Genomic DNA, 23,054 nt, shown 5'->3' on the forward strand with positions numbered 1-23,054 from the left:
TATTTTTCTTCATTTTCAATTCCTATAGGATTGCAAGTGACATGCAACTTCAATCTTATGTTTTTCCTATTCCAATGTTTTAGATATCCTGTGTTCCAAAGGGGCGGCTGAGTCTTGATTCATGGTGTAGATAGTGTGCATTTTCTGTAATCTAGGTCAAAACTAGAGAGGTTCAATGTTGCTAAAGCAAATTATAATTTAGAAGAAGGTTATGACATAAACTATCGTTGATGGTTAATACTTGCTACTGGTGACTTTAATTTTCTCAACATTCTACCAATATAAGAGCATCTTCGAGAGTCGTTTGTAAATTCACGCTCTAAATTATCATTTGAAGAGTCATTTCAATAAAAAAATGTTCTTTATATTTTCCACCTCCAACAATTTTAACATATCCTGCGCACAGAGAGTCAATCTCGCTCTCTAGCTTTATCAAGCTATACAAAATGGTGCATAGCAATATTTGGATATCTAAATAAACAATCTGTTGGAGGATATTTTTCACCGAAATCTCTATTCCTATATAAAAAACTATATAAAGGTTCGTGTAGTTGCTCTAAGAATTTCTAAAACACTATGTTAGATTATATCATAGTTCAACAGGTGCCAACAGGTGGTAGCATACTATTTCATCTTGAAATTTTCATTTTGGAATTAAGTTTGTGTGGGACATTGGTACTACAACCGTTCCAAAATAACTAATGTTCAGAGTTTTTCCTAAGTCAAATCATTTATTTATGGTACTATAATATAAAAATATATTTAATGATAAATCTAATAATACTTATTTGATATTATAGATGATTCATATATTTTCATTTAAATTTAATCAAATCTAAATAGTTTGATTTTTATGACAAATCTAAAACATCAGTTATTTTGCGACTGAGGGTATTTCACCTAAGTTGTACCTGCGTTTCACATGAAGTTTGTTTCAAACCATATATATCACTATAATTCACCTAGATATGAGCATCCATATATATTTCTCTGCAAGCAACATGAGACCAACCGAACACGAATTTCCATCGAATTTAACCAGCTACTAAAACATGGAGCAAAAAAACCGCAGAAATGAGTTGAGCAAACATTCAACACTTACCTCCCCTCCCCCCACCCCAAGGTAGCGTTTGGTTGGGAGACAAGGTGGGGTGGGATGGTCCTGTCTCTGGTTCGTGGGACGGGACGAGTTCATTTTCTATTTGGTTGAGAAAGGACGGGACTAACCCGTTTTCTGTTTGGTTCTGGGACTTCAAAAGTGAGATGAGCTATTGACATATAGGGCCCACATCCATCATATTTTTTTTCTTTTTCTTTTTCCTTTTCTTTTTTTTCTTTTTTCTTCTTCCTTATTTATTTTTTCCTTCTTCCTTTCCCTTCCTTTTTCCTGCACACGCACACATCGTCTTCCTCGGAGTCCCAGGCTCGCAGCGCGGCGTTGGCGGGGCGGAGCTGGCCCTCACCCGTACGGCGGCCGCGGGGCCGCTGCTCGCTCGCGCCCTCACCCGCACGCTAGCAGCCGAAGGTCACCCGCGGCGGCAGTGGGCCGGATCTCGGCTGCGCGCTTGCCCGCGCGACGGCAGCCGCCTGGATCTCCCCCGCGCGCTCGCCAGTCGAAGCCCCCCCCCCCCACACTCCTCTTCTCCTCCGCATCCGGCATGGCTCCTCTCTCCTCTTCTCCTCCGCATCATGTCCGGCGCAGCTCCTCTCCACGACCCGTCCGCGTTCGGCACCTCCACGAGCCACTCGTCCCACCTGGGATGGACCCCGTCCGTGAAATTTTGGGGGACGGAGTCGCCCCGCATCTCACGCGAATATTCGCATCGGGGACGTCCTCGCTCCACTCCGCCTCCCGACCAAACAACGCTGATCTCGGGTCCATCCCATCCCGTCCCACGTCGTCCTCCCAACCAAACACACGGCAAAAAGAACATGAGGTAATCAGAAGACGTGCAGCAATAAAACACACATGATGCGCTCGAGGTATGGTATCACGTACGTGAATCAGTATATATAAATTTATATCTTGTGTGCTCCTGGCACGATATACTATGCGTGGTACATCAATTAGTAGTCAGAGGCTAAAAACCACGATAATCTACTTAGTTATAAAGTTCTTAATTTGGTTTGGAGGTTTTTATGTTTCTGGAATTTTTTTTAAATGTAACAGAGCAATTTTTTAGTGATAGACGAGGTGCATGTTGATAATAAGGTAAACTTTGTTAGAAGATGCTTAGGACGTGCAACCCATGGCTCAAAATCATTTTTCTAACTTCTCTTCTATTCTAAGTCATTGCACACCTAAAAAAAATCTAGACCAAGAGCCGGTGGCCACCAAATTTGTTTTGTTCATTTAGATAGGCCTCCCACATTTAGTATTGGAATAAGATCTAACCGTTGCTCTTTTTCTCTCTCTTACTAGGTGGCTGTAAGAAAAAAAGTCCCTCACTGTACTACCGTAGGTTTACGTGTGCTTGCACAGCTGGATCTGTGCTATGCTTTAGAATTGAAATAATTTGGAGGTGTTTGGCAGGGCTCTACACAGGTCTAGATACTAAAAAAAAAAGCTTTGCTGCCTATTTTTTTTTCCATCAAACATCCCGGCTCTACGAACTCGATCCGCAAAAAACCTAGATCTAGCTCCCAGATCCACAAAATCCACGGAGCACCTCAAGGGGTGCTATGAAAACACTAATTTTATGGTGTTGGTGAAAATTATCCACCACTATCACTCGTTACATAAATAGTGGTTCGATTTCTTCTTCTCTCTCGCTGCAGCAACATGATGAAGTCGCCGGCCGTTGGTTCGAGTTTGACCCCACGCGGTCGTGGTATTGCAGCCGATGCGACACTGCTGTTGGCCCCTCCCGAGCGCTCCTCCCTTGCCGGGCCCAGGCCTAGGTGGCACGTGGGATGCCCGCCATGGCTGCATTGGGAGGAAGAAGATGTGTTTCTTTTTATTTTGGTCTTTGATTATGTTTTTAAAATTACATATAAGTCCATCTCAGAGCTGGAGCTCTACGAAACAGTTTGGTGGGAGCTCAGCTCTATGGTGTACTTGCTCTGGAGCTACGTCTTCAGAGCTGGAGCCTTGCCAAACATGCTCAAAGAATACTATGGAACAAGCTAGGAGCAAAGTCAGGTTCCATTGCTGTGATGAAATATTTTAGATTTTTTTATTCATACCATTATAATTTTAAAGTTTAGAGAAACACTATTATTATTGGCCTCTACCATTATAATTCTTCGTCGGACGACTTAGGTCCAACTACGACGACATTGGCCCTGTTCGGTTTACCTCATATTCGGCTTGTTCGGTTTTTTTTTCTTCAGCCGAAACAATATTTTTTTTTCACAACAATTCAGCCGGAACAATATTTGTCAACCAGTTTCAGTCAGCAGACCAGCGAACGTGGCAATTCTGGTATAATCTACTTTCCTAGGGTTCCATTCATCCACCCGGCCACCCCCATCTCACGCCGTCACCCGGCCAGGCGCCTGCGTTCCTCCACTTCTATCCAACACGGCAACACCTCACTCTATCGCCAACCTCGTGCGTCACCGTCCAAACCCCAGCCAAAAAATCCCAAATCCCGTTCCCTCCGCCATCGATCGGGCCTCCATGGCTGCCAAGCGCCGCGCCGGCCGGCCAAGATCCAATGATTCCAAGGAGTTGGGCCGCAACGGTGGCATTGAGGGTTCCTACGAGGAGGTGGAGGAGAGCGGCAAGTCCGGCGAGACCGCCATGTCCGCCGAGCCCAAGGAGATGCCGCTGAAGCAGGAGCAACCCTCTCCGGCGAGGAGCGCACCGCGCGGTGGGAAGACCAAGACGACCTCGAAGGATGTCAAGAAATCCCCTCCGGCGTCGCAGGAGGATGAGGCGGGGGACTCTGGTGATGCGTCACCGGCGAGGGACCCGCTGCCCGACGACACCGCCGGCGCCGGCCACAACAAGAGGGCCGTGACTCCGAAGCGGGGCCCACCGCCGCAGCAGGGAGAAGAGCGCCCAGAGAAGTGTGCTGCGCGATCTGATGAGACTGTCGCCGCTTCGGCCCTACAGCAGCTTAGAAAGGCATTGACCAAGCCGACGTCGCCGCCCTCCTCGCCTGACATCGCCCAAGAAGACGAGCACCATGGCAGGGAGATGGCAGAGCAAGAGCAGAGCAACATCTCACCGCCACAGGACGAGCACAGAGCCCTTGAAGAGGAGCAGCAGGAGAAGAAGATCACAGAGCAAGATCATGCCGGTGACACTTCACCCCCACATGACAAGGACAAGGACATGCACAAGCCACGCAGTTCTGAGACAGAGAAGAAGCCAGCAGTTGAGCGATCATGGTCCTATGATGACGAGCTCAAGATTCTCAATGCTTTGGTCGTGCACGCTCAGTCCCATAACGGTGCTTTGCCTGACTCATCGCACCTTTTGGCCAATCTCACCTTTGACAAAATTGATGCAACCGAGGACAAGCTCACTGATAAGATCCGCAAACTTAGGAGGCGGTACTGTAGGTTCCTTTTACAAGGCTGCCCATCCGATGACCTTAGTCGTCGGCTGTTTAAGCTATCTGAAATCCTCTGGGGCCAAGCTGATGAAGATGAGCGGGGTGAGCCAACATCTAGGGACTTCAGTGTACTATCAAAATTGTATCCTCACCTGGCCAAAGAAGTCAAAGCGTACGCCGAAACGCATAGCTCGAGGGACTTAATCATGGCAATGTTCATGACCATTGATGATGAGAAGGCCCGCGATCTTGATGCTAAGTGCAAGAAGCAACATATTGAAGCATTCAAGTTGGAGTTGGGTCAGGCAAGCCTAACCAACGAATTGCTCTCTGCCCTTTCAAGTCTGACCACCAAGATCACAGACCCCTCTCAGGCCACAGCATGCAAGAGGAGGGCCGAGAAGCTGGAAGAGCCCCTTGATGAGCAGTATCTAAGGCGCAGCAAGAGAGTTGCAGGGAAGACTGAAGGTTTCAAGGACAAGCCAAATGCAGATGAGGTCTTCAACCCAAAGCCACCAGCAACGGTCCCAGCTCCAAACTCCCCAGCCCCCCACCTCACCAAGGACATTGTGGAGGGTATTGCCACTGGCTTCCTGCAGATTCATCCTAGGGATGTCTGGCGCACTGATCAAGCTGGACACCGATGAAGGAAAGGCCTAAAAGTTGGCGGCACCTTGAACTAATCCTAGGGATAGTGCAATTTCAGTTTGAACATTTTTGGTTCATGTCACCTGTCTCTCTAGCTTTGCCTGCGAGCAAGCATGTTCTATCGAAAGAGAAACAGCAGCTTGTTGGCAAAGAGGCAGGTTCCATGGTTCAGAAAAAAAAAGTGCTGTTCATATGGAACAGCCGTGGGTATTTGTTACGAATTCATCACATATATCTATGCTCAGTTATCCAACGAATAAAATTTCTAACTACTGGTCTTGAATTTATACAACAATTTCATTCATTTGGTGATTAGGCATACACATAGGAGTATATTGTCTTCCTTCCTGATTATTTTTCCAGTTTCAAGCTACTCCAATGAAATTAATATTCTTTCCATTCCGATTAGTATGAAATTGCTGTTCCATAAGCGGTGTGCACATGCATGCACATTAGTTAAGTTATCATAAACAAAATGTCAGTTTGACTTCCAATTTTACTTTTTTTTAAATCATGTCTGTTCGTAGTTAAAATTATGCATCTGATTGCATGTGGTGTGGTACCCCTCGTCTTCTTCATCAACCCTCTCGCGTCACAGCAATCATATCGCTTCAACGCATGCGACGCGACCATCTGGTGGACTTCCATCTCCAGGTTAGTGACATTGATCCCGCTGCTTAACGCCCTGTTTGTTTGGCTTATAAGTCGTACTTTTTCAGCCAACGAACAATATTTTTCAATCACAACAAGATGCTACCAGAAAATTGTGCCCGTGCAATTGCTCACCAGTTACCACACTTCTGTCCTTAATTCCTTCCAAATCCGGAGCAATTAAACTTGTGTGACCTCCCTTTTGCACCCCTAGTCTCTTGTCTACCTGCTAGATTCGCCCTGCTCCAGTCTGCTATGCAGCTTTTGAACGTTTTTAAATCAACAGAGGCAATTTCAACCCCCTCCCGGCATGATCTGCAATCTCGGCCTTTTTTTTAATGAAATCCCGGCCAAATTGTAGCCTGTATGGTTTGTTTAGATTTTTTTTTTATTGAGGGAACATGAGAGACGAGGCCCTACAACAACAACAACAACAACAACAACAACAACAACAACAAAGCCTTTAAGTCCCAAATAAGTTAAGGTAGGCTAGAGTTGAAACCTAGTAGAAGTAATCAAGGTTCAGGCACATGAATAGCTGTTTTCCAAGCACTCCTATCTAAGGCTAAGTCTTTGGGTATATTCTATCCTTTCAAGTCTCTTTTTATTGCCTCTACCCAAGTCAACTTCGGTCTTCCTCTGCCTCTCTTCACGTTACTATCCGGGCTTAGGATTCCACTACGCATCGGTGCCTCTAGAGGTCTCCGTTGGACATGTCCAAACTATCTTAACTGGTGTTGGACAAGTTTTTCTTCAATTAGTGCTACCCCTAATCTATCACGTATATCATCGTTCCGAACTCGATCCCTTCTTGTATGACCGCAAATCCAACGCAACATACGCATTTCCGCGACATTTATCTGTTGAACATGTCGTCTTTTCGTAGGCCAACATTCTGCATCATACAACATAGCAGGTCTAATCGTCGTCTTATAAAACTTGTCTTTTAGCTTATGTGGTACCCTTTTGTCACATAGGACACCAGATGCTTGGCGCCACTTCATCCACCCTGCTTTGATTCTATGTCTAACATCTTCATCAATATCCCCGTCTCTCTGTAGCATTGATCCTAAATATCGAAAGGTATCCTTCCTAGTAACTACTTGACTTTCCAAACTAATATCTTCCTCCTCCCGAGTCGTAGTGCCGAAGTCACATCTCATATACTCAGTTTTAGTTCTACTTAGTCTAAAACCTTTGGACTCCAAAGTCTCCCGCCATAACTCCAGTTTCTGATTCACTCCTGTTCGGCTTTCATCAATTAGCACTACATTGTCCGCGAAAAGCATACACCAAGGGATGTCCCCTTGTGATTTCATCCATCACTAAGACAAACAGATAAGGGTTCAAAGCTGATCTTTGATGTAGTCCTATTCTAATCGGGAAGTCATCCGTGTCTCCATCACTTGTTCGAACACTAGTCACAACATTATTGTACAAACAGGTTACAGAAGTGCAAAACAAAGGTTAAGAAAAAAAACAGAGAAAATAAGCAAGATTACAGAAGATTCTCTAGCCATGAAGAAATCAGAGGCAAAACGTTTTTTTTCCGTAAGAATAACTAGAGCAAACACGGACTTGAAGATGAAGTTGCAGCGAGTGTGTGCTTCTCCTTTGAAGATGAAGTTGTTTCTGACCGACCAAATGCTCCAACATAATAATAAAATAAAATGATAAGCTCCACAATGAGCTGAGAGCTGAACCTTGAGGCTTTCCAAAACTTCAAAGGGTGAGGAGTCTTTAGGCAAACACAACTTGTGTGCAGATTATTGATTTAGTACTCGTTGCCTCTCTGTAGAAGCTAAAACCAAATCTTCAGATGACACCAAGCGAACTAAACGGCCTGTTCCTACATAGTTCCCTTCTTTCTAACAAACATTTAGCTCCTTGTTATTCACCCGTGTTCTAGTATCAGACTCAATACAACTGTTCGTATTTTCAACTATTTATTCAGTTATTTAGTGCTAGGCATCTATGACGACTTTGCTAATCCAAGATGTGCCAACGCGTGGCGGTGTGCATGTGTAACTGTGTGTACTCTATCTTTCTTGAAAAAAATATCATAAGAAATTACATATTTTTGGAAAATATCATAAGAAATTACATATTTTTGGATACCTTTGTCTTATAACACTAACATGGTTCGATGTTTTCACCTCTACAGCTGAAACTAATGCAATTGACTGGGGGATACACTTCAAAGTAATCAAGGGGATCTGCAATGGACTACGCTTCCTTCATAGGGGGATGTGCCCATTATTCAGATGTGTATTCATCCCACCGCCATATTGTTGGACGATAATTGGGTGCCAAAGATTTGTGATTTTAGTTTCTCAAGACATTTTGGTGATGAACAGAGCCGGACTAATACAATAAATGTTGTGGGAGTAAAGTAAGATGAAATAAGCTGCATAATATGAGTGTTCTTTTTTATTCGCAGAATATATTGCATTTGAATCCCCAAAAACTGTTCCAGGTATAAGGCTCCGGAATATCTATACAGAGATGAAATCTCCACCAAGTCAGACATATATAGCTTAGGCATTCTAATTATCATCATCACGACTGGAGAGAAGATCTATCTTGGTGGTACAGACAGACCTGAAGGCAAACTTCTAGATAATGTAAGACAATTTTATATTATGATTGGAAGGTTGAAAAATCTACTTAGAAGCTTACATTCAGTTTATAAATTACCATTAAGGACCATAATTCAATTCTGCAGATATGTCAGAATTGGATGCAACGTCATTTCCAAGTACCCAACACTATGTCCAGATGACCTCATGGAAGTACAGGCATGCATTGATATATTGGGTTAAGGTTTGTGGAGGTTGATCAGTACCGGAGGCCTTCCATAGTGGAGATTGTTGACAGGCTCCAGGGAAGACGTTCTTTCTAGATGAAAGACTAGGTATGAACACTGGGGACACCAATGTGCTCTGTTAGTATGATTTGGTTTTACTATGTTGTATTGTGTATTGTGTACTGTGTATGAGAGGCTGACAAGTTTTCACAAATCTAGATCTAGCGCAAGCAACAGGACGCCTATGCCATCTTAAATGCTGAATGCCACTAAAATTATGTAGTATAGTTTAGAAAATAGTAGTTATAACTTATAATGGGTATAAACATTCAAAAGTAAATGATTTAAATTCACATTTCACATATCATCTAATGATATCTTAAACATCCAAATGGCTACTGTTACACATGCCCAAAAACAACTTGGGATTATATTTTGAAAATCTTCAAACAATTTCAGAAATTTCATAAACTAAATGTCCAAATGTTACCATATATTTTCTTGAGATTTCATCTTTGTTTTTTCTTTTCTTTTTTGAACCACTAGATTATATCAGAGCCAAAGAAGCTCCGTGTAGTATAACTACCTGCACAGCAATATCAGTTTCTTTTCCCATAGTGTAGTAAGCTCTAAATGATTTGCGTGGAACTCTGCATATGACTATAAACAGAGTTTTGGCCTCTCTGGTCTTCAGCATGGTCTTACTTGTTTCCATAGATTACTTATCCTTACCACGTCTGTTACTGTTACAGTAATGGTTCAGCATCTCCAAATCATAGCTACTGTTCTGTGGTGCTGACAGGCTATTTGGAATTTCAGGGGGGCCGTTTCCAGCATGCTTGAAGCATTGACCGTTCAAGGCGATGTTGATGCCCAAGATGATATAAAACATGCGCCCAAGATGATATAAAACATGCGCTATTATCAATAGAGCACCATGAACTTTCTTTCCTAAATGAGACCCTTTTGATGATATAAACATGATCTGTATTATCAAAAAAATCCTGGTGCAGCTGATGGTACCGAGTATTTCTTTACTTAATATTTACTTTTTGGAAATTAAGTTTGTGTGGAATGTTGTCATTTCATATCAGTTTTACGAGTTTCATGAAGTTAAAGTTTGTTTCCACACCATATATATCTCTATATCTCAACTAGATAACGAGCATCCAACTAATTTTCCACAAGCAACATGAGAACAACTGAAGTGCCAAACACAAATTACAACCAAATTAAGCATAGGTATTTTATACCAGCTATTTAAATGTCCAGCAAAAACGCAGCACATGAGCTCACATGTAGAAGTACAAAATCCCATATAATCGATGTTGTCTGATAGCATTCAGAAAACGAATACACTGGGGAATATAATCATGAGACGAGACTGCAAGCAACCAGGTAGCAAGCTAGCTAAGCATAGATGTCGACGCCCCAGAACTTGCCGGCTGGTTGGTGCGGTGGTTCCGGTCGATGGCCTTCATCTCCTCCATGTCCTCCTCCGAGATGTCGAAGTCCAGGACCTCCAGGTTCTCCTGCAGCCTCTCCACCTTGGACGTCTTGGGGATCACCGCCGCGTTCCTCTGCAGACCCCACCGGAGGACCAGCTGCGCGGGGGTCTTGCCGTACTTCTCTGCCAGCTCCTGCCATGGATTATTCGCAGTCGCAGCTCAGCCATTTGGTTTGAGCAAGAATGCAAATCGCCATCACAAATGCAGGGTTGCGCTGTGCAAGATATGTACTCAAGCTGAATGTTCACGATCAAATGTACTAGCAGAAACCTTTGATGACAGTGCGATTTAAAACTGATGAATGAGGATCGATTTGGAATGACAACCACCTTGATGACAGGGTCGTCGAGGCATGAGAGCGAGCCGAACACCCAAGGGTGTGTGGGCAGTGACACAGATGCCGTGCTTCTGGCAGAACTTGACGAGGGAATCACGCTGGAAGTAGGGGTGCAGCTCTATCTGGTTCACGGCGGGCTTTATCCTGGCGTAGGCCAAGCAGTCTCTGGTGAGTAAGATGCCGTAGTTGCTGCACAAAACAGCCATAGTGGTTAAATATTCTAAAGGTGACTTCCTGTGCAAGATGCAATGCAGTCCTTCTGGTTGTTCTGAACCTGAATCATCTCAAGTAACTTACTCCTAAGTCAAAATGATTTCCAGCATATACATAGGTAGTAAAGCAATAACTGTCACCAGAAAATTATAATAAGATTATACGGAGTCATTGACATCAACGGCCTAACGGAGCACATGATATACAAGACAGGTTAATATAAACACACCAAGGTCAAATTATCCCCAAGTTCCAGAAGTCAATAAAACAAAGAAGCCGGTGGCATTGGTCCACTCCTCACCTGATTCCGATGCTGCGAACCAGTCCCATAGAAACAAGGTCTCCCAGTGCATGCCATGTTGCCTCAAGCGAGATAGTGGTATCAATGTCTAACAAACCATCTTCACCAATAACGCTCACAGTTGCGCCAACTCCTGCAGATATATATATAGTGCAAAAGGATTCCATGAGAAACCCAACGAAATGTTCTTGCTCCATGTAATTTATAGGAAATATAAAAGGCAAAAGGAGTTACCGGTGTGCGGAGTAGCCACTGGGAAGTGAACGAGGTAGAGGTCAAGATAATCAAGTTGCAGCTTCTTCAAGCTATCCTTGCAGGCTTCAACCACATGCCCATGGTCTGAGTTCCATAGCTACAATCATAATAAACACATGCCCATCAATCTCATGATAGTGGAAGTTTTTTGTTCTCCTTTTAAAGAAAGGCACATGAGCTGATTATATTAAGAGCAGGGTTTGACATTGGTTGAGTTGGAATCGATCGGGATTCCCAATGTCAAGATGAAAGTCTATCATGGTTTGGTACAAGCCAGCATTGGTATTTTGTATGTCAGACAGTCTAATAATGACTGAACAGATTGTAAAGTTCAATCATTCATCCTTGGGTACTAGGTAAAGCCTCTTTTAACCCAGTTCAATGCACAAAAAGAGTCCAATGCTATGTATAATTTTCCAGTAGTAGAGTAAGGAAAAAAAACACTAGCAGTAGTATAATACTCCGTCCATCCCAAATTATTCATTCCAGGAATCTTGGAGAGAAGATAATAACATTTATGATACCAACTAAGTATCATTAGGTTCTTCATTAATTATATTTTCATAGTAATATCTATTAGATGTCATAAATCTTTGTAATTCTTTCTATAATTTTGGTCAAACTTAAGATGCTTTGACTCTCCAAAATTCTTGGAATGACTTATAATTTGGGATGGAGGGAGTAGCATTGCATTCTGTGATGTGGAGGATAAGTTAACCTTGGTTGTGATGAAGAGGTCCTCCCTCTTGACAAGCCCGGTCTGGAATGCCTCTGCAAGCGCCACCAACCTCAGCTTCGTTTCCGTATTTTGCTGCAGACCACGAAACAGAAGACACGACGTTCATCACATCACGTTGAATAGTACAGCACGGAGAGACGGGGGATTCCTTGGAACCTGCAATTTTCTAGTCGATCCCACCAGAAAGGAAGGCAGGAAGGAAGTCCAATCGGCGGAACAGTTGGGTGCAAAGGGCGGCGTGCGGAGGAACAGTGAGGGTAGGGTGGCCGCCGGCGCTCTGCCTGCGCAACCAGCTCGTGGGGCGCAGGTCGGCCGGACGGCAAGGCCGCAGCTCGCGGAGGCCGCACGCCGCACGCCGTCCGCCGCCGTGGCCCGTGGCCGCCCGCGCTCGCTGGGTGAAGCGCCGTGGCCCGTGGAGAAGGGATCTGGCCTCTGAGTATTGGGCCGCTGAGCGTGGGTTTCTGGGCCTAGGTCCTTCTGGAAGTTGGCGGGCTGCTTGAGGGATATGGAGGCCACTGGGCTGAAATGCCATCCTGTGTCCCTTACTCCCTTCTAGCAGTATTTCTCTCTACTTTCTCAAGAAAAAAAACAGTATAATTTAATGGAACTTTTTCCCCCCACTGGAATGATTTATCGTCAGCAAACATTGCGAATCTTGTAGTCTACATGGTGATGAAGCTGAAGCGAAAGAGAAAGGAACATGTGGGGATAACAAACACTAACATCCACCTCCCTCACACCATCACACGCGTGATGGGAGATTGGGAAATCCTCGTTATTGATGCTATCAATCATTCATGTGGAAAATCATTCAGGAATATCCACGCATATGGCGAGCTGAGATGCCATTCATGTGGAAGGTTGAATGAGGAGGCTACAGGGGTAGAGGACTATGAGAGAAAGCCTCTCTTAGTAGTTGTTCCTAGATCCAGCCTTGAACACTAGAGCTCTAACTCAATGGGATCTTTGGCAATGGTCTCATCCTCGAGTCAATGGCTTTCATACATACTCCCTCTATCAAAAAAAAAATGTATTTCTCATTCTTTGAGAAGTCAAATAATTTTAACTTTAACCACCTTTATGCGAACAAGTTCTAACATTTTTGTATATTTGCTCCTCGGCCTACGGGGTATTAGCGACCGTTTTCAGTTGTGTTCCCCTCCCAAGGGCAGTTTTCTTACATTTTACTCGTCCGTTTGCCACTAGAAACACCACTTCGAGTTCGACTTGTATGTGTTAAGCTTAAGCATGCCGCTAGCGTTCTATAGCTTCCTTATTCTCGTAGCTAGACAAAGCGGATTCGGAATTGTATCAAATAAGTATCATTATTAGATTGATCATGAAATATATTTTTATAGTAAATGTATTTAGATCAGAGGCATAAATGTTGATATTTTTTTGCTATAGAATAGGTCAAACTTTGAAAGTTTAATTTGACTAATCTTAGACCTAGAATTGTTGTGTTTTTGAGACGAAGGGAGTACCGATCCGCCATGGATGTGTTTTATCTGAAAGTATCGTTAGATGAAAATCTCGATCGTAATTCGTAAACACGTTGCATGCACCTTATTAGCTTATTCAGACCTGTACTTATATGTACACCATGTGGTTCGTGCTGCATGCACGCACGACGATGTGTGTGCTGTGTGCATGTGAGACGTGAAGCTCCTAGCTGCTACGTATATAAGTTGTCATGCATGCATACCGGCGCAGCCCAAGTGGCGGTAGCCGTTGCGGATGGCGGCGTGGATGAGGCCGCGGACGTCGTTCTTCTCCATCCGCCACACGCCCAGTCCGACCGCCGGCATCCGGTGCCCGCTGCTCAGCGTCACCGACGGCACCGCCCTGCGGCTGTGCCGGCGCCACGTCCTTCGCCGCCATTGTCGTCTCTCACTTACTTGTACGCACTCCTCCTTTCTCTTACTCCGGCCGGTGTGTATATATTGAGGCTTCTCTTGAGAGTAGCTATATAGTACGTGCCTGCTGACTTTTCCTCGACATGCATGCAGCGGCGCGCAGACCATGCTGGCATGCATGCTGCCCAAGAGTGACTACGACCGCCTACCAATCCCCATTTATTTTAATTGTGGGAAATATTTATTTATTAGGAATCTACATATATACCACAGGATTGAATTTCTCAAATATAATAATAATAATAATGCTTCCACGCCTATATTATATACCTGTATACGTGTCTATTACACTGTTTGTAGCAGCTAGGCCGTTGCTTTCAGCATATACTCCTAGATGACATCCATGGGGCCTTTTGGCTCTCGATCTTCTTCTTCTTTGGTCCACATGTACAAGTTCTCCATCGATCTACACTACATCATACTGTCATAGCACTCAAAGAAAAGTACGAGACTAAGACAGTCGACCGTAAACCTAGATATGGTGAGGCCAACCTGAAAAAGAAAGGGAAAAAAGAAGTGGTGATAACACGCGTAATGGACAATAATAATGCTCATTATTGACATATTATAATATGTATATTATGTGATGCTGTCAGATCCGGGCCCTAGGCAAGTGATGACAAAAATGCTCTGAAAAAGACCGTTTGTTGTAATGGTAAGAGAGAATTGGATGTTGTTGTTTCCAATATAAACAGGGGGTGTTGTGGTATTCCTTAATTTGGTCGAAAAGGTTCAGCTGGACCACATGGCGTTTCTTTCACAAAAAAAAACATAAATACATGATATTAATTTGCGATGCATTTTTTCTGTTTATTAAAGAGGAAAAGAAAAAAACAATATGTATATATATATGTATGTATCACAAGACCGAAAGTATTACCAATAGGCAAACCGATCAGTTTTTTTTTGCCTCTTGATAGCAAAATATCAGTGGTGGCTTCGTCAATCTCAAGATCTAGTGGTTCGGTCTCGGTCTCTCAAAAATACTCATATGGATAGCGAAATACTCATAGGAGTAGAGTATGTGCATACTGTCCTTAGGAGTGAGTGGCTGTAACACCCCTGGTGTTTTAAAACCTAAAACAAGACATGTCATCATATGCATTGCAAAGCATTTGGTCTTGGTGAAAACTTTGTTATGCATTCACTAAAACAAGTTTACATTTATGTGGTATGTGTTGAATTGTATTGTTTGAATCAAGTTCAAAATTTGGTTTGGATTTGAATTTTTAAGAAAACCCTGATTTTCAGTATTTAAATCCTACCCTGAAAACTCATTTCAAAATCTAAGCACATTTTGGGGTTGAGCCTAAAAGCAAAAGTGTAGAGCTTGACAAGTTATACAAAGTTTGTTTTTGGAATTTTCAAAGTTGTTATGAAAAATTTGAAGTAATTCGAAAAGGCGTAATTCCTCAAATGTCCCCTATTTGAATTCAAATTTCATTTCAAAATGTAGACCGGATTTGGGGGTGGTTATAAAAGCAAAGTTGTAGAACTTTGGATTTTGAGCAACTTTTATTTTTGGAGATTTTTGAGTTGTTATACAAATTTGGGAGTAATTTGGATTTTAAAACGAATGGCAATTCTGTAATTAAGTGGAACAGTGCCATGACCACCGCCCCACCGTCGGCGACCTTCTGCTCGGTTCCAGACGCGCTTGTGGCCGCTCTTGGCTTCGCGCTGGCATGGAGAAGTCCACTGCGTGTCGTCTCCTTGATCCCTTGGCCGCTCTATAAAGCTCAGACGCCGTCGCCGACCTTCCTTTCGTTGCTCTGCTTTTCTCGTCGCCCTTGCTCAACTCCGGCGAGCCCTCGCCTCGAACTAGCGCCTGTGCCGTCGCAGCAAAGCGCCCAATAGCTTCGCCTACTCCTTGCGCGCCTAGACAACCAACTGTGGTTGCCTGATTCCGCCGGGAACCGCCGCTAGCAGCCTTTCTTCCTCGCGGCCGGTAGCATCTCCATCGAGCACGCTTCGCCGTGGCCAGAGCTCCACGGTCTGTCTCTGCTCGTGCTTGGCATGCCGCCAGCTCCGCCTTGTTCCCGTGATGCTCTATGACCGGTGCTTGCTCATTTTGTCCATCACAGTCGCCTGAGCGCCACCGTCGTCGTCGCTTGCTCCGTCGTGGTCACTGTCAACGTCGACCCGCGTCACCGTTGCTTCTTCGGTCTCGCTCTTTGCTCCAACGTGTTCGTGGTGAGCTACTGAACCTTCCCGTGCCTTTTGTTTCACCGATTTCGACTTCGTTTCGCCGGCGTAGTGTCGCCGAGCCGCCGCGTCCGCCATGGCCGGCGTTGAGCTAGTATAGGGCCGTAATTGGTGCAAGTAGGGACGTTAGTAGGTGCACCTAGTCTTGGTGAACGTTTTGGTACCTTGGCCGTCGCCGTTGGACTCACCGTCGGTGAGTTTTCGTCGGTCAGCGCCGTCGCCGTCGTGGTCAAGGCAGGAGGTTGAAGATGACAGGTGGGACCCGAGTGTTAGTGACTCAGTAGTTTGAAAATGATTTTTCCTTTTTCAGAATTGAATGAATAGTGTCTATTTTTGTTATTTTTGTGTAGATTTAGTTAGAGCTCCAAAAATTATGAAAATTTTTGTGTGACTTCTCTGTGATGTATATTATTTAGGAAAAATATGAAATATTGATTTATAGTACTTTTTGAATGTGATAAAAATGGCTCAATTAATTAATAAATGGGTTTCCATGATTTTTCTAGGCTTAATTAATTATCTAAAAAATATGAAAATTGTTTTGCCACTTAGTTATCATGTGATGAACATTTAAAAAATTTTTGACCTCAATTAGAATAAGTTGATTTATTTCATAATTTTGAATTAAATAATTAATTCATAAAAGCAAATAGTAACCTTTAATGATTTAAGTTTTGTTTGAAATTTTGGATTGAGTGATGACCTTGGGTCATTAGTTGATAATGATCCTTGGCAATTGATGTATGTGTTACGAAAAAGATTTAGTTCGTTTGACTTGCAACTGTACCGCGAAGGAAAGTTATATTCGAATTGTTAATTTTACATCCATCATCACGCATCATGTTTCGTATTCCGCATCATGTTAAACATGGCATTATTACTACGTGTAGTGAATGAAGGTGAACACGTGGTAGTTAATCAAGTTGCGGAGGAGGTTAATCCGTCTATTGAGGTCGGATCGGATAATTGTGGAACGTCGCAGGAACCTAACTTTTCTGTCAACGAAGGCAAGCCCCGGATGCATTTAACCCTACCTTGTGTTTTACAAATTTTATCGCTTTTGCTTTTCTATACTGCATTAAGTGATTAGGAGTCAAGTGGGAACCTAATTGGTGCATCACCAACCTTGTTTTTCCATATCTACCTTGATTACCTGTTTTATTCGTAAATGTCTAGATATGCTTAGTCATGCTTAGTCGGGTGATTACCTGTCACCTGAGAATTTTAAATGGATCTTTGGTTACTTATGTTATCATGAGTTATGAGCATGGAAGTAATAAATCTAGACCAGGCGGACTCGGTGTGTGAGAGCCACAAGACATGGAGGTCTTGTGAGCGTCTTCTTTCCGTCTGTATCGATTAAAGTCCGTCCGTTGTTGAATTGCATGAGATGAGACTTTGTAGTACTAACCACATACTCTGGTAAGCCTTAACTCGGCTATTCTATTACGAGTGTCGACGAAGGCACGATCCAAGGAGCAGTACGCACTTCTTTGGGTTTAATTTCCATTGGAACGTATTAAGGGCTACGAAGGTGCGTTCCAGATTGTCAACAAGGGTATGTGCTTCCTTGGTTTTGACAACTACATCGTCGACGTAAGCCTCGACGAGGCCGTCTTTTATCTCGTCGTTGAGGCAGGCCTGTATAGCGCGTTGGTAGGTAGCACCGGCGTTTTTGAGCCCGAACGACATAGTCGTGTAGCAGTAGGCGCCGAAAGGCGTGATGAAAGATGTCTTGATCTGGTCGTCCTTTTTGAGAGCGATCTGGTGATAACCAGAGTAGCAATCGAGAAAGGAAAGCAGCTCGCAACCGGCGGTTGAATCTACGACCTCGTCTATGCGAGGCAAGCCAAAGGGGTCCTTAGGGCAGTGTTTGTTGAGATCAGTGTAATCAACGCACATTCTCCATTCATTATTCTTTTTGCGTACAAGAACCGGGTTGGCTAACCATTCCGGATGATACACTTCTTTGATAAATCCGGCTGCCAAAAGCCGTGTAACTTCTACCCTAATCGCCTCCTTTTTGTCGCGAGCGAACCGTCGTAGCTTCTGCTTGATTGGTTTGGCTTTGCTGTTGACATTCAAGGAGTGCTCAATCAAGTCCCGAGGTACACCGGGCATGTCGGAAGGTTTCCATGCAAACACATCCACGTTGCCCCTCAAGAACCTGACGAGCGCGTCTTCCTATTTGGGATCCAGGTCGGCCCCGATGAGGGCCGTTTTGCTAGGATCGCCCTCGACCAGCTGGATCATCTTGTGCTCCTTGCACCTGATGTTCTTGCGCGGAGCCTCGAGCTCTGGGATCTCCAAGTGGTCGGCCGTGGTCTTCTTAGCGTTGAGCATGGTCTCGGCCATGCGAATAGAGAGGTCGTGGGCCTCTGCTATTTTGAAGCTGTCGTCCTCGCAGGTATAAGCTGCGTATACGTTGCCCCTGAGGGTTAAAACCCCTTTCTCAGTAGGCATCTTGAGCACCAGATACATGTAATGAGGTATGGCCATGAACTTGGTGAGCGACGGTCGACCAAGAATAGCATGGTAGGTGCCGTCGAAATCAGCGACCACGAAGTTGACGTAGTCGGTGCGGAAGTGGTCCGGAGTCCCAAACTGCACAGGTAGCGTGATCTGCCCGAGAGGTGTGGAGCTCTGTCCGGGGAGAACACCCCAGAACTATGCCTCGTACGGCTTCAGGTCCGCCTGGGCTATTTTCAGAGCGGGCAGGCTGTTCTTGAACATTATATCAATGGAGCTGCCACCGTCGATCAGTACCCTGTCGAACTGAACCTTGTTGATACAAGGATCGAGGACCAGGGGAAAACGCCCTGGCTCGGGTATGGCGGCCCATTGGTCCTTCCTGCTGAAGTAGATTTCACGGTGAGACCACGGAGGAAGCCGCGGATCGGTAAGAAGGTTGTCGTTCTTTGCCACGTTCAAGCAGGCGCGGGCGAGCAGCTTGTGTTCTCGTTTGGTCTCAATGGACACTTTGCCGCCGATGATGGTGTGCACGCGATCCGTCGGCTTGACGTATTTATGACGAGGATCTGCATCGTCGTCGTCGTTGTCCTCGTTGCGCTGTTCCCTCACGTCAGTAGGCTTGTCGGACATATCCGGAGCCTGTTGGCATGTGTAGATAGTCTTGAGGACGCGGCAATTCTCCATGGTATGGTTCGACTTGGGATGGAGCTGGCAGGGGCCCTTCAATGCCTTGGCGTAATCGTCCTCGTAGTTACGACGTCCTCCGCCCTTTTTCACAGTATTGACCTCGCCATCGTCTTCCCGAGCACGCTTGCTTCTGTAATCGTCACGGCGGTTGCGCCGCTGATTACGTTGATCACGGTGGTCGTGGGAGTCGTTGCGCTGGTTGCGGCGGTCAAAATTGTTGTTCCAACCACGGTTGCCGCGGTAATCATCGCGGTGTGGGGGGTGGTCGGAGCGTGGGACCCTTGCTTCTTCTTCGACGATTATCTTTTTAGCGTCGTCAGCGTCCGCGTATTTCTTAGCGGTGGCTAAGAGTGCTGTGACTGACTCAGGTCTTTTCCGGAGGAGCTTGTCTCTTAGGGCGTCGTGGAAGCGGAGGCCGGCGACGAAAGCCTCGATTGCTTCATTGTCGGATATTGATGGGACCTTGATGCGCATCTCCGAGAAACGCCGAACGTACTCGCGCAGTGGTTCGTCTTTCCGATCTCGGATCCATTGCAGATCGTACTTGTTGCCGGGTTGTTCACAAGTAGCGATGAAATTGTCGATGAAGGCCTGCTTGAGTTCCTGCCAAGAGTCAAAAGAGTTTGCCGGCAAGCTAACTAGCCATTGGTGACCTGCATGACCAACGGCGACTGGGAAGTAGTTAGACATAACGTGCTCGTCAGCCATAGCTGATCGGCACGCGGTTTCATAGAGCATGACCCATAATTCGGGGTTTTCTTTGCCGTCGTACTTCTGAAGCTTCTCGAGCTTGAAATTCTTGGGCCATATGACTTGGCGCAGGTGTGGAGTGAACTGCTTCAGACCCGGCGGACCGTGGACGGTGTCATACTCCATACGGCGATAGCTTTCATGGGATGCACGATCGTTGGCTCTCTGGTTGATGCGAGCACGCAAATCACGTCCACCGAGGTAATGGCGGAGATCGTTATTGCCATCGCGGCGATCTCGATTGCCACCTGGATTAGCGCTGCGACCATGGTTGTCACGGCGATTGTTGCGGTTATCTCGGCGGTTGTCGCCTCGAACATCGTGACGGTTATCCTCCCGGCGGCGGTTGTCGTCCCGACCACCATCACGACCACCGTTCCTGCCCTGACGGTTGTCCGATGGGTCGTTATTGCGCGAGCCACGTAGGTTGAGTGGCTGTGAGCGACTTGAGTATTGGCGGCTGTGGCTTGATTCGACAGAAACGGATGGAGCCCGGGCTTGGTTCATCTCCGCGGTCTGAGCCATAGCAGCCGTCAGATAAGCTTGTATGTCATCACGGATTACTTGAGTCTCGGGAGTGTTGGGCAGCCGCTGCATCGTCGCCATGGCGACGGCTACGTTGGTGCTTGGGGTCTTGAAGACTTGTTTATCCCCCACCCTGTCGAAAGCATTGTTGAGGTCACGCGGTTGGACCCTTATGCGTCGTGCCTCCTGGTCTGCTTCAGCTTCGATTTGCCGGCGATTAAACCGGTCAATATTGCATGCTTCGCGTGCAGTCTTTTCTTGTTCTGTTTCGCCAACTGCTGGCGGCTCGTCGTTGCTGACAACATGGATCAGATCCCCTCGTCTTGGCGGGAAAGACGGAAATTGGGGGAAACCCGGGGCGTGGTCTGGTAGATCCAGATCGTATTGGGCACCTTCATCTTCGTGGCGCTGAAGCTCGGTGTGGACAGATGCGTTGGACGCGATGCCGGATGAGGAGCTGGAGTCACCTTCTCGGACTGTGTGGACGGATCCTTCCTGATAATCTTCGATCCGGACCATGTTGACGATGTTGCATGGCTTCGGCCGAGATCGGTGTACAGGACACAGATCCGAGCGGTGTCGCAGGTTGTACGCATAGCTGGAGGCAGCGTTTTGCAGGCCGTAGGGCTGGACCTGGTGGTTCTCCGTCGGGGCTTCGTACTCGCAGAGTTGGAGACCCGTCGTGATGTCTGGCTGGCGATGAGCGAAACGCCCCTCAGGAGTTGATACGACCACAAGATCTGTTCCAAATCGCACAGGACGACTGGTCCGAGCTGGTCGGATAGATCTGTCGTGGAGAGCTGTTACCTGCTCGTTAGGTTGGGTTTGAATCGTACTTACCAGAGCCAGGGTTTCAGCGAGTTGGATGCCGACCCGATCAACGGAATCGAGCAGGTCGGTGTTGTCGATCTGCTTCCCTCTGTAGCGGGGAAGCGGATTACGGGTTGTTGGCGTGGCTGTAGGCGTGGTCGGAGCCAGATGTCCCGTGGTCGGAGCCTGGTCCATCGTGGTCGGAGCCGTGTTCACCGTGGTCGGAGCCGTATTCACCGTGGTCGGAGCCGTGTTCACCGTGGTCGGAGCCGTAGCCGATGCAGGTGAAGTAGTCGTCGGCGCAGGCTGAATCCATGCCTCCCCCGTGGCCATGGCGATGGAGTCGTCGGAGCTGGTGGTCCAGGTGATCTGGCCGACGGTGAACGTGAGGCCGCTGGGCGTAGCCATGGAGCCGAAGATGATGACCATCTTGTTTGTTTAGAGAGCAGTACGCACACCCCCTACCTGGCGCGCCACTGTCGACGAAATATGGTCGGCAGTCTACCTAGGGGTATGCCCAAGGTAGTAGATTATCGGCAGACAGATGCGCAAGCCCCAAACAAGACGGTGACGCAAGACAGACACGAGGTTTTATCCAGGTTCGGCCGCCAAGAAGGCGTAATACCTACGTCCTGCGTCTGATGTGTATTGCTGTATGTCAATGAGAGATATTTTTTAGAGGGGTCCCCTGCCCGCCTTATATAGTCCGGGGGGCAGGGTTACAGATCTGGAAACTAATCCTAGTCAGTTACAATTGCCATATCTGGCCGGATAAGGATTCCTATTCTAACCGACCAGGATCCTGCTTGGTCGCCAAATCCGTCTTGATTCCTTGTGCGGGACTCCGATCAGGTTAACCGGGCCGCACGTCATCTTTCGGGTGGACTGAAACCATCGATCCGGGCCAGCCCAAGCTTAGCCGTAAGGGTATAGGGGTTAATACCCCCACAACGAGAATGGCTACTCGCGCACTGGGAGTGGAGAGATGGCGGGAATAGCGTGTACCCACGTGGCAATGGGCTGGATTGGTGGAGTACTGTATTCTCGGGTGGCGCGGACCCGTTCTTGTTTTAGAAGATCCGATGGTAGGTTGATATATGTAAGTCGGGGACCTGCATATGTCGTGTGGTCTAGAATCCCCAGCTGGGTTTATAATCGGTTCGAATCGTCGTTGCTCCTCGGTTATGGAGACTCAACTCACTGTTCATCATCGTAGTTAATAACTAAAACTTGAGCTGGATTTGAGAAAGAGTTTGATATGAAGTTCATGATCTCATTACGGATCATGGCAGATTCATATATTGTTCTAATGAAGTTTAAATGTTGGAATACTAAAATTTTGCTAAAGAAGCTTTTACGCAAAAGAACTTTGATTATTGCTAAAGCCATACCTTGAATCTCTGAGTCTTCTCAGTTTTTATTTCGGTTAAGTCTTGTTGAGTACTTTTGTACTCAGGGTTCGTTGACCCTTGTTGCAGGTGAGCCTCATGAGCAGATCTGTTTTGGACCTTGCTGCATGACTGTTGTTCAGGTCGATGACGATAAGTGAATGTGTGATCCTTGGGCAGGATGCTTATTTTGTGTGTTATGTTTATATTAATTATGCCACTCCACTACTACTATGGTTTGTAATAATTATCGAACTTAGTTTGTAAGGTTTGAAACAACTGGTTTGTAAACTATGTTATCGTAAGACTTTCGTTATTTTACTCTGATGTATATATTT

At 45.8% G+C, this 23,054-nt stretch overlaps 1 protein-coding gene and 1 pseudogene across 3 annotated transcripts; one reads left to right on the top strand and one right to left on the bottom strand.

Moving 5' to 3' along the window:
- Positions 1 to 3,517: 3,517 nt before the first annotated feature.
- Positions 3,518 to 9,631, top strand: LOC136470976 (uncharacterized). 3 transcript variants are annotated; one of them, XM_066468707.1, is made up of 5 exons: positions 3,518 to 5,807; positions 7,969 to 8,196; positions 8,281 to 8,428; positions 8,530 to 8,718; positions 9,430 to 9,631. In XM_066468707.1, exon 1 carries the CDS (start codon positions 3,623 to 3,625, stop codon positions 5,150 to 5,152), a length of 1,530 nt encoding a protein of 509 aa, XP_066324804.1. In that variant the 5' UTR covers positions 3,518 to 3,622; the 3' UTR covers positions 5,153 to 5,807; positions 7,969 to 8,196; positions 8,281 to 8,428; positions 8,530 to 8,718; positions 9,430 to 9,631. The 3 variants fall into 3 exon arrangements, with proteins under 3 accessions (XP_066324804.1, XP_066324805.1, XP_066324803.1); XM_066468708.1 differs by having other exon boundaries at positions 7,969 to 8,428; positions 9,413 to 9,631; XM_066468706.1 differs by having other exon boundaries at positions 7,969 to 8,428.
- Positions 9,632 to 9,831: 200 nt separating this feature from the next.
- Positions 9,832 to 14,125, bottom strand: LOC136470977 (NADP-dependent D-sorbitol-6-phosphate dehydrogenase-like; annotated as a pseudogene).
- Positions 14,126 to 23,054: the final 8,929 nt, after the last annotated feature.

The sequence above is a fragment of the Miscanthus floridulus genome, chromosome 8, assembly GCF_019320115.1.
Source record: "Miscanthus floridulus cultivar M001 chromosome 8, ASM1932011v1, whole genome shotgun sequence".
Lineage (NCBI taxonomy): Eukaryota > Viridiplantae > Streptophyta > Magnoliopsida > Poales > Poaceae > Miscanthus > Miscanthus floridulus.